This window comes from Crocuta crocuta, unplaced genomic scaffold (assembly GCF_008692635.1).
Source record: "Crocuta crocuta isolate KB4526 unplaced genomic scaffold, BGI_CrCroc_1.0 scaffold301, whole genome shotgun sequence".
NCBI classification, from domain to species: domain Eukaryota; kingdom Metazoa; phylum Chordata; class Mammalia; order Carnivora; family Hyaenidae; genus Crocuta; species Crocuta crocuta.
Genome location: NW_027527544.1, coordinates 1,360,706 through 1,372,989, shown reverse-complemented (window position 1 = coordinate 1,372,989; position 12,284 = coordinate 1,360,706). Strand labels below are relative to the sequence as shown.

Sequence of the window (12,284 nt, the reverse complement as noted above, 5' to 3'; positions counted from 1 at the left end):
CTTTAACGTTAAATTTATGACAGGAAATTTTGTGTATTGAAATGAACGTTATTGTCCTTCATCCATGTCATGCATCATATAATGTCTGGGACATTTTCTAACTTAAGAGTCTATGGTGCTCCCCTGGGGTGTATGGAAGTGTTGAATCACTATATTGTACAGTGGAAACCAATGTAACAGTGTATGTTAACTATACAGAAATTAAAATTAAAACAATATAAAAATGCTGTGCATGTTAGTTTGTATGTTATTTTGTGATAATACAATGATAATTTGAAATTTCTCAAGGCATAGACTTTTTTTCTTTTTCCTTTTGAGAGAGAGAGTGAGCAGGGGAGGGGCAGAAAGGCAGGGAAACAGAGAGAGAATCCCAAGCAGGCTCTGCACTGTCAGTGGGGAGCCCAGTGCGGGGCTCAATCTCACAAATTGTAAGATCATGACCTGAGCCAAAATCAAGAACCACCCAGGTGACCCTGAAGGCATAGCATTTCCTAATCATACAACAAACCTTATAAATTTAGTATCACTGCTTTTTCCTCTGAGGTTGCAAATTATAATTCCTTCAATAAAACATATATTACCAAAGAGTGACAAGTAAATTCAAGTTTAGTAGTTTAAATTCACAAGTTCATGAGGTCTACATTTATTAGTAATGGCATCTTTTAGTGTGTATGTTTCCTTTCTTTTTATTTTTATTTTTTTATTTTTGGTTTGCCAGTCAAATCCTTATTTTATTCTGAGAGAAGACTTGATATTGTATAACTACTTTTCAGGCATGTTAGTGAAAATATTTGTACAATGATAAATTGAATAATGCTTCATTAAGAAAAAAATCTATGGTGCTCACCCATTACTCACAAAAGGAAGCAAGTGATAGGAGACTTTTAAGTCAGATGAAGTGCTATCCTTTATGCTAAGGCTTGTCATTCAATTCCAAGAGACTTAGTGTTGTAATGACCAAATATTTCCTGTAGTTCATGTCAGGAGAATGGTAATTCTATCGTGGACTTATTTCTTGTCAATATTGCACTTCCTATCTTTATCATATTTACGTTAGTTGTGGGCTTGTAGTTATTTTAAGGACTTTTATTATATTATCCATTTTATCCACAGCCCAAATATACTTCCCAAAGAGTTCCCACGAATTATTTATACCAAGTTTAAGGTCCCCAATTATGAAACTCCACCAGAAAGTTGTATATAACTTCTGAGCCTCAACCTCCTCATATAACATGGAAATAATGGCACTTACCTCACAATGTCTGCTGTACCTTTAGCTGTGAACAGTGCTGTTATTGATGATGATCGATGCGTGTTTTGCTGTCTAGCAACCACTCAACATTCCTTTAGATTTCTTTTGGGGAAATACCACCTTCAGGACCAGAGTATGTTCTGATTGTCTTAAGTCAGCCAATGTATCTCCCCTCCCTGGCTGGCCACAGCAATTAGCTTAGGTGGGCAAAATGATGGAATTAGATCAATCAGGCCCAGGGCACTGGTTGGAAACCTTTCCTCTCCTGGACAGTGTGGTGCAAGCATGAGAGGCTTGCAGGTGTCGTACCCAACACAAGCACACTGGAGCCAGTGAAGGGAGCCAACTGCACGAAGTCTAAAAAATGAAGCCAACACATAGAAGAGAGATCAAGAGCGTCCAGGGCCTTGATGAGATTTGAATATCTGGATCAAGAGATGCTCGGTAATCACTGGCCAATAATTTCCTTTAATTTTTGAGTGGTGTGAGCTGGGGTCACACCACTGTCATTGCAACATAGGGACTCTGATGTAACATAAATACTACCTAGCATTGACTGAGAGCTTAAAATACGCCTGACACAGTACTGTGAGCATCATATAGAGGGCTTCTTAGAGCCTCACAACATCCCAGTAAGATATGTCCAATTATATCACAAATGAGAATACCAAAGCCTGGGAAGTTAAGTAATTTGTCCAAGGTCACACAGTCACGAAGCTAGGACTAAACCCAGAAAGTCTGATTTGAGTCTACTATCTTTACCATCATGTTCTTTTTGCCTCTCTGTACGTAAAGAACAATCTTTGGTTACATAAATGTGACTTTTTAAATATCACTTTTGACTTAAAAAATTACTGTAAATATAGAGAGACTGCAATTGCATAGAGTGAAACCAAGGTACTGTTGGTCTAGTTCAGAACATGCTATATTGCATTTAATTTCTAGGATCAGCTTTAAGATTGTTTTTCCAAATACAACTCAAGACCTTGGTTATGAATCTCAAAAGTAGGACTGTAGAAAACCAGATACATTAGCTACTGGTCACCTCCTTATGTGAGCCAAGGCAAGATCACTCCTGCTTAGGTCTGAAACATGGAGTATCGGGAATAGAGAGAATGCTTTGATACTGAATGGCTCTATGGATCTGTTTTTGCCTCTGTGAAATTGAATAGTTTCTATTTGTGGTAGGATCACATAATGCATTCCACTTGCTTATCCATGGAGACCTTCAAATGATGAATAAATTTTCAGCAAGACAAGTTAATAACGTACACAACTATGTGACTTGCATTATACAGTATATATTAAAGAAGGCGTTCCAAGGGCCAGATTTACATTATTATATTATTCCAAAATCAGCTGCGCTAATCTGTTCAGAGGATCCCTTGAATATTAAAAGCCTTCAGATTCTTTAGGCCTATGACATCAATTTTGTTCATAACTTGTCTCGTTACATGACCGTTTAATTAATCTGGAAGCATTTCCTACCTTGGGCTGAAGCACAAACCATTCGTCACTTGGATTTTCAAAATTCCATGAGTCAAAAGGAATCTCCACCTCCCCAAGGAAGCTGTTACGTCCAAATCGGTCATAATGCCAGACTGAGAGCTGCAGCGTTCTGGTTTCCAGCTGGGTGTGGCTGATGGTATACTGCAAGTGAGACGGACAACATCATACCCCGCATGGAGGGCTCTGCCCAATTCTACAACAGGCTGAAACGTATTTCCACCATCTTTCAGATCACATGCATGAGTAGTATGAACAAAACAAACACAAAAAACACCTTCTTTTTCTTTGTTTATGCCACAACTGGGATCCTATTCCAGAAACTCATTGTGTGTCAGACCTAGCCCTGAAAGATGTTTTGGCAAAGTATGAATCACAAGGTCAATAAACTTCAAATATATTCGTACGGGATGAAGCTTGTCCCCTTTCCAGTTTTACTTGGTTTTCATTTGCTAATCATTGCTTTCAACATCTACTCTGTAAGCTTAGGTTTTGATATATCAAGTCTCCCAACTTCTCTTATTCATAATGAGAACCCCCAAATCCAGACAAGTGTGGTCAGTGAGAAACTTGCCAACACCATACTCCAAAAAGTGTAGCATAAGTGCAGGAGTAAATAGACAGATGTGTATATTGAGCAGAAAGAAAATATTGCTGGGGTAGATTTTCTTTTTCCAGCAGAACATTATCCACTGACACATGCCTACACACCCTCAAGCCTCCGGCTTGCAACTGCCACCTGGGACACATTTCAGACCGCTTCTTGATACTGGATTTGCATCTTTACCTGTCCTTGCTGTTCCTGACATGATTGACCTTGGCTCCCTGCTTCCTGAATCTGCCACGTCACTCTATCTATTCTGCTTGTGCTCATCTTTGCTATCCTGTTCTAGCCACCGGATTCACCCCTGCCTATGTTCATTCATTCTCATGGTGATCTATCGTCATACTGGCTCTTGCTTCCAAACATGACCCCACTGATGGGTATTCCTATTCACCAATCTCCTGCTATGGTGGACGCTGAATCCATCACTCTGGTTACAAGGTCCATAAATTTCCCTGCAACTAGCAATAACTTCTACATTCCAGTCTCCCCAGCTCCTCCCTACCAGGCTAGATTGGCCCAGGGTGAGGCTTACGTAAAAGCCCATGGGGAAGAGTAATGTCTCTAGGATTGGGACCTGGGTCGTGTCTTATCTAGGCCACATTCTCTGGGGTTCCTCAAATCCAACCTTGCATCTCCACTGTTCATTACCCACAGGCCTAAATGTAGCCAAATTCTGAAAGCTAACAAGAAACAGTACATATTCATGCTGTGCTAGCATAACAATGAGTGTGTACGAAGTGACTTCCTGAGTTCATGTCAAAACTGTGACAAATTCCTTTTAAGGGGAACTAGGGGAAAAAAAAGTTTTCCCAAGGCTGCATCTTTTTGACAAGATGCACCAGCTCAAATGTAACTTCACTGGATCATATTTACCTAAGGTTTAACTTTAGCAGCAGCAGAGAAAAAAGCAGAGTAAGAGTGGTTTACAGTTGTTCTTTTCCAAGAACTGTTAGGAAAGCCAAGGGTATTACACTAATTTATTCACATTCTACTTTTCTAAAAGATAGTTAAGCCTGGACATGCAAATCCTCCATAGTTGCCTGTAAACCAATGGGGGTGTGAACAATATCACCTGAGTTAATAGGAGAGAGCACGTACTTACCTTTAGTGTCTCATTGAATTCTGGATTGGTGCCTGTTCTGATCTTGGTCTTGCGTTTATTGTTTCTGGACTTGTCAGGAAGAAGATATGACTTGACATAACTGTAAATGATAAAACATGAAAGTAATTATTGGGAAACATGGACTCTGCCTTACTCTTTTCAGGAATAGTCAGGGGCTTCAGTGAATAAAAGAGGTGAAGGGAAGAGTCCAGCAAACATGAGAAAACCAAAGAGAATATAGTTTACACAGCAGGATACCTTAAACTATAACTCTGGGCCTTCAATAAGAGAAAAATAGCATAGCATAATGATAAAGAGTGGGGGCTCTGGAGTCGACCCAACTAGGTCTCAATCACTCTGTGCCTCACTGGTTTTGGGAAACTCAAGAAATTACTTAGCCTCTCTATAGCTCAGTTTCTGCATCTGTAAAACTGGGATAGTAACAGTAACTTACAGCATTCCATGAATTAAACAGGTTGATACATACAGGGAGCTGACATATTATACTACTCAATAAATGTTATCTCTTCATAGGATCGATGGTCTCACAAAACACCAGAGGGTTGTGTTCCTCTCCATTCAGATGTCAGGACTTAAGATGAGTGGAATCAACGGTAATGGGTAAATGAAGGAAAATGATGAAAAAGAACAAATAGAAATAACACCCTGATGTCACAATAACAACTCTACACAACACCTTGTGTTGAGCTATATCCCAGGAGTCTCTTGGAGTGGCGGCATCCAGGTCAAGGCAGACATAGAGATGTACAAGACGTACAAGACTGCAATGTACGAGATCGTGAAGCACGTCTAGATGACTTCTTTCCATGCTACTCTAAATGACTGTTTTGGTCCGAAAGCCGTCTCACAGTTAACTGAGGAAGTAGGTGGACCAAACTAGTCTCAGAATCCACTCATTGGTCTATCTTAAGACACTTGGAAACAGCTTGAGTTGTTTATTGGATCTAGGTCACCTATTATGAAAGAAAGGAGTAACACAGCTGGCCTCATTTTGCTGTCCTTAGAAATGCTTGCTTACAAGGTTAGCAGTTGGCTGGCATCTAGAAACTTGGATTCCGGGAGGATTCTCATCACTTCCAGAATAGAGAAAGGGGCTCACTGTGACTAAACTATTTGTAAAAATAATATGGCTTATGCAGAGCACCTGCTTTCCTTCCGGGAGACTGGAATTTTGGTATGTGACCAGTCGAGTCTCTAAGTGAGCTTCCTGGGTGGACAGCATTGTACGTGTGCTGCCACAACTTGTTTCTGGAAACATTAAGCACATCCTGTGTAAGTAACTCCAGCGGGAGAGGACACCTGGAGGTTCAAGCCGGGATTCCTTAGACCTTCGCCGCACATGCCTTTTTTCCTTGCTGGTTATGACTACGTGTGGAGTCCTGGGAGTCCTCGTAGTAAATCAGCAAACCTGGCAACGATCTTGGGAAGCCCTGACATATCTTTCATCCAGTTCCCTTCCAATGTGTCATGGTCCCCATCTGCCTCCCAGCTGATACCTGCAATCCTGAGAGCCTCAAAATTGTCCTTTTGAGTTATTCAATTGGGTTAACGGCTTGGTGATTTTCTCTGGAGGGTTTCCCAGAACAGGACGCTCATACATCCTGGGGTGTGCCCATGTGTCAGCCAGCCTCTATCTCAAAACGCTGCCTCTGTGTAAACTACAAACATGTCAGTCCTGAACCACGGTGACTCGCGGCTTTTTAAAACCTCAGATAATCACAGACAAAATCATTATACATACACTTAAGAGACTACTTAGTGTAGCGCAGCAGGAAAGGGACAATCTTCTGAAAAGGCTCTGAATCAGGAGGAATGCTAAGAGTCTTCTGAAACAAAAACACACATACTGACAAAGGAAGCGGTGACTGAAATAGTCTGAGGAATACACTATGTGCTTACGCATCTGTCCTCTGTTTCTTTTCATCTCCTATGGCCAGATTTCTGCAGTTCTTGACAAAAATGTAGAGCCCGCCAGTTTTGTAGCAGTAGCTGATGTGAAGAAGGATTTCACCACTGACCTTCACGTTGCCATAGTCTCCTGTTTCACTGTAAACACTCATCATGCTGTTAAGGCTGGTCTGGAATAAACAAGATGAAGAGAGGTGTTAATTTCATTTTCTCTTCACAGAAGCCACCCCCTTCATTCAATTACAATTCTTATTCGTTATAATGAGCCGGAAAGTGTAGGGCGAGAGAAGAAAGCAAAAATCACTTGTTTTGCTTGTTTGGTTTTTTTTTTTTTCTGGTACTGTATAAAATCCAAGCCTGGGAAGGGACAAGAAGATTTAAGAAGCATTAGAAAGGAAGGCAGGAGCCTTGCTGAGAAGAGAAACATTTCCTTTCTAGGTAACGGACAGTCTTTGTTTATTCACTTCTAATGAATACAGGGTCACTGAGGCATTGCCAATCCCACATCCTCTCCCGATTCATGTGGCTTTCACCTTTCTCACTGGTAGACTCAAGGTCAGCCTACTTCAAGGTCTAGAATGCATCTATCAGGATAAAGAAAAGCTCATATATTCCATGCTAGCAGGAGGCACGCGTTTTTCTCTCTGATACCCGCAGAGAGCATCCCGTCAGTCTCTGGGAAGCCGAAACTGCAGCTCTGACAAGGGCATGCCAGAAAAACATCATATACCCTCGGCTGCTGGGAATTCCCTGAGCAGTTGTCGTCGTCACATGGGTAGTAGGAGACCAGAACTTTGTAAACCTCTAACAAATAACAACCCATGAAATCGAACAGTAAACAATAAACTAACACACCAACCAACAAATAAAATAAACTGCAAAAGCAAAACACTCCAAATCTGCCAGGATGAATAAATGACAAGAGACATATTTAAATTAAATGTAACAAAATTATCCTTTAGTGCCCAAACTGTATCTTGAAAACATGACGGGTCACAAGGGACCACTTGGAAGGCTTTCATGAGTGACCCAATACTTTCAAAAGCCTTCTCTGTGAGCTACTGGGAAGGATTCGAGTAAGTACAAAGAGAGCCCAGACTTCCCACTTTTGCAAGTATGCGTAACAAAAGTCCTTACGTTCCTCTAGTTGCTCAGAGCAGAGACGCATTGAAGAATAGGATGTGCATGGCTAGTATCTCTTCTAGGCTTAAATCTAGGGCTTAAGAATTCGATAATTACTTAGAAATTACAATTTCAAGAGATCCAGTGAGTGATCTAATTTGTCTTTCCCATTCCTAGAGCAAAAAAATGTTCCTAATAACAGGTGGCTTTGAGCAGTGCTTTTCAAACTTTAATCGCACACGAATCACCTAGGGAATCTTGGTCAAATGATGATTTGGATCCAGGTAGTCTCCAGTGGGGACTGAGAGTGCTTTCCTAACAAACGCCTAGGCCCGCAGCTTCCAGAATGTGTACTGAGGCCTCCCAGAATACCGCAGCACACGCACAGGGGCAGCACAGGATATTTTAAATTCTCAAGGGAAACACAGCGACATCTATCAGACACTGTGCAAACTATTAACAGTAGTTCACGATGTCAACATTAAATCACAATATAGTCTTTTCAGTTAAGTCCTATCGGTGTGAAGCTGAGTTTTTGATAGTTGCTGTGAAAAGAAAAAAAAAAAAAAAAGCAAGTGCTGCATAAAAATCAATGTGGAGCAGGAAATAAAAGTGGTGCTGTCCAATCAGATTCCAAGATTTGACAAGTTGCTAAGTGCCCAACAGGCACCCACATCCCACTAGTAAGGAATAAGGGCTACTGAAGAATGGAAGAAAAATATTTTTCATTCAATTTGTGTGTATTATTGTTGCCTGTCTACTAAGTTGTTAGGATAACTGTGCTTATTAAGTTGTTCAACCTGATGTGGAGAACAAAGGCAAAAGAAATACAGAAAAAATTCCAGCCCATTGAGAAATCTGAGACAGGCAGGGTGACTTTCCTCCAGGAACTCAACCGCCTTGATGTTAATACTTTGCTAGAGGCAAAAGGCAACCTTAGCTTGACATTAGCCTGACCTCCAGGACCCTGTAAGTCTCTAACATAAAAATCCCTTTGGAAAGTTCCTTTATCTCTAGCCACCGCTCCCCCTCCCCATGCACGATATATGTTAGCAAGCATCCTCTAAGAGTATGGCCCCCTGGTACACGTCTGAAGGGTCTCATGACTAAGGTTTTACTAGACATTAGTAAATGATCTTATCTCAACAGCAGCTAGTCCCTCATGGTCCTGAAAATCCTGCTTCCAAATTCCTTAGAGGCCTACACTCTCCCTCACCCCCTCCCAATTTGAAAGTATATAACCAGTCACTCCTCACAATCCCAGTGCAGCTCTTTCTGCCCACGGGTCCTGTCCCCCTGCTTTTCCCAAAATCACCTTTTTCCACCAGAGACATCTCAATAATTCTTTCTTGGCTGTTCACTCCCAGATCCCAACATTTCACATCACTCGCGACTTGATAAATAGGTTGGTCAGGTGTTATTTTCGGCTCAGGAGTGGGATCAAAGAATCACTAGGGGCTCTGTGAACTGACAAAGTGTTAGAGTCTCTGCTCCGGGTGATGCGATGTTGCTGGTCCATGGACTATGCTTTGACTTTCCAGGGCTTCAAGAATAAGCCTCTACTCCCTGTTACATAAGACGAAACTCTGGCCTACAGAAATTATTGGCAGTGCCAAGACATGAAGCAAGATGTCCAGATTTTTAGTCTGAGGACCTCCCTACCATGCCTCCCCACTAAGTTGTGCCTATATCACTTCCCTCAGTAGTCACATTTTCAAGAAGGTCCTCAGTAAGCAGAGGGACCCTATAGATAGAAGAAAATTTAGGAACCCACAAATGCTGGAGCCTGGGAGAAATTAAGGCAATTTTGCTACTAACCAAACTGTATGCTCTTAACCAAGTTTATGTGATTTAAAACAGAGATATTAATGGGGTGCCTGGGTGGCTCAGTTAAGCTTCCAACTTTGGCTCAGGTCATGATCTCACGGTTTGTGGGTTCGAGCCCCACGTCGGGCTGTGTGCTGACAGCTCAGAGCCTGGAGCCTGTTTCAGATTCCATGTCTCCCTCCCTCTCTGACCCTCCCCTGCTCATGCTGTCTCTCTCTCAAAAATAAATAAAAAACATTAATTAAAAAATTAAAAAAATAGAGATATTTATTTTAAAACGGTTTCATTAATGGTAAATCATTTTGAACCATGTGTCTTTTGACGGGCACTCAGATTCCAATATTTAATGACATTTTCTTTCCTTGGACTGCTTGGATTCTGATAACGTTGCCTATCCTTTAATTAACTCTCGTTAACTGCACACAAGTCCCAAAAAGATAAATGCTGGAAAATGTGCCCACCTAATCAGATTTCCTGTATCGTGAAATTTGGGAGGTATGGTTGGAAAGAAGGAAAAGGAAAGACTGAAAACTCACAGTGTCAGAGTCAGCATCAGGGACATTCAGGTAGGTCCACTTCCTGTCAGAGACCGCTTGAGAATTCTTTAAGAAAGTCGCCCAAAGGTCAAAAGGAAAAAGAGTATTAGAGCAACAGACAGAAATCAGAGAAGCAGAGCAAAAGACCTACAGGCACATACACATAGTTGGATATAAGGACACAGGGGCTCCTAAAGCCTACTTCTCAAGCAAAGCCTTGAACGTGAAAGTAAGAAGGGACTATATTCTACAGGCAGTGAAAAGCTATGGACAGTGTCTGAGTAGGAGAGAAACCTGAGTGGGTATGTATTTTAGGAAAACGACTAGCGGCAGCATGGTGGACAGTTGGGAAGTTGAGAGACTGGGGAGAGGAACGTAAATGTCTCAGCAGAGAGCTACAACAGCGTGTAGGCTTGAGGTGATCAGAGTCTGAACTGGGGAGTGAAGACGTGAACTGGGTGACGACCATGGAAGGAAAAGCCCATGCAAAATTAGACCAAAAAGTTCTCCATGGGCAAAAGGCAAGTAGGTGATTATAATGACTTCTAACTCACTATCACACATATTCCTAAGAACGCTCCTATCTCCTTTGAAAAAAGTGCAGAAAATCAACAAGAGAAAGAAGAAACTTCCAGTCACAGGCTAGATAACTGCTTACGGTTGAAAGGCCACTTGCTAGACTGTGGGTGTTTGCAGAAAACCGTGAGGACCTTAAGTCATTAATTCCTTCCCCAGTCTCTTCCAAGGAGTCCTAAGGAAGGAGAAAATCAGTGCTTTAGTTTACTTCTTTCCTAGAAAGAGTTTTCACTTCCAAAACCACTTTTTTTTAAATACCTGAAAGTTTTAATACAAATATCTGTAAATCACCTTATTCTGAGTTTTTCTCTTTTGCTATCCATTCAACATGAATTATTTCATCAGAGGATTGGGGTCTCCTTCCTAGTGGTGNTCACAGAGAGCTGGGTGTTCAATTTCTACCTCCCTGATCTCTAAGCTTTGGGCAACGTACTTAAATTATTTACCTAAAAAAAAATTGGGTTTACACATGTGTGTATACTGTCAAGATAGGGAAAGAGATCTTAAAAATCTCTCCAACAGAATTAAACTATTTTAGATACTGGATTTTTGTCCAAAATTCCGGATTCTGCTTTTCTTCTCCTACATGATAAAGTGGCTTTTTCCTTTGGTCAATCAAGCAATGCATTTTTACAGTAAAAATTTTCAAACAATATAGATAAATTTAAGTTAAACTCAGACTCCCACTAATATCTTAATGATCAAATTTCAATAGTTTTATGATATGTACACACACATGCCTACATATGCAACCACACATAAATGGACCATATCATGCATACTTTTTTTTTTTTTTAAATAAACACCTTTCATTTTTGGTTCTCTCCTCTGTCTCCTCTCACCCCAGGTCAAACTAATATTTTATATGTTCTATTCCATAGCTCCTTGTTTATGTGAAAAATTGTATAAAATTGTGCACACATGAATCTGAATAGTCATACATAAAAATTTCCTTTAACCATGGTGTTAGAAATTGAGATTATTTTATGTATATAATTCTGCCCTTTAAAGTAAAAAATAATTCTAAAATCTGACACATGTAAAAAAGTACAAACATAAATGTATGATATAATAATATTTAGTGACTGAGTAGAAGCCCCCTTTGTGCTCTGTCCATATCACAAACCCCTTTCTCCCATCTTTAAAATAATATCTTAACTCTTACGGTAATCACATCCTTGCTTTTCTTTATACTTCTACCACCTAAGCATTCATTCCTAAATAATATATTGTTTTCCCTGTTTCTGAATTGTTTGAAAATGGAATTAAATGTAACAGGCTATTTTGTGCTTTGCCTCTTTGTCTCGACATTATAGTCTTTTAAGAGTCACCCAAATCGTTGCATACTGTTAACATTTGTTCATTTTTATTTATTAGTCAAGGGTATCATATCCTACACTTTATCCATTTTCTGTTGCTAAATATTTGGATTGTTTCTAGAGTTTTTTCTATTATTAACAAATTTGCTATGAATATTCTTTTTGGGTTATTTTTAATTTTTTTTTATTTTGAGAGAGAGAGCACGCGCAAAAGCGAGAGTGCGTGGGTGCACATAAGCAGGGGAGGGGCAGAGAGAGGGAGAGACCGAATCCCACACCCACTCCATGTGCTGTCCTTGCAGAGCCCAATGAGGGGTTTGACCTCACAAACTATGAGATCATGACCAGAGCTGAAATCAAGAGTCAGATGCTAGGGGCACCTGGGTGGCTCAGTTGGTTAAGTGTCCAACTTCAGCTCAGGTCATGATCTCACAGACCATGGGTTCAAGCCTTGCACCAGGCTCTGTGCTGACAGCTCAGAGCCTGGAGCTTGCTTCCGATTCTGTCT

General features: G+C 40.6%; 1 protein-coding gene across 2 annotated transcripts in view; it reads right to left on the bottom strand.

Moving 5' to 3' along the window:
• SYTL5 (synaptotagmin like 5) overlaps positions 1-12,284 on the bottom strand; it is a 102,645-nt gene that overhangs the window by 12,729 nt on the left and 77,632 nt on the right. The window contains exons 9-13 of one of the 2 annotated variants that reach the window (XM_077765253.1): positions 10,540-10,632; positions 9,882-9,947; positions 6,388-6,566; positions 4,468-4,567; positions 2,741-2,902 (exon numbers count right to left, since the gene is read on the bottom strand). In XM_077765253.1, coding sequence (XP_077621379.1) covers positions 2,741-2,902; positions 4,468-4,567; positions 6,388-6,566; positions 9,882-9,947; positions 10,540-10,632 — 600 coding nt within the window. The remainder of the gene's footprint in view (positions 1-2,740; positions 2,903-4,467; positions 4,568-6,387; positions 6,567-9,881; positions 9,948-10,539; positions 10,633-12,284) is intronic. The other variant, XM_077765259.1, reaches the window with a different exon arrangement.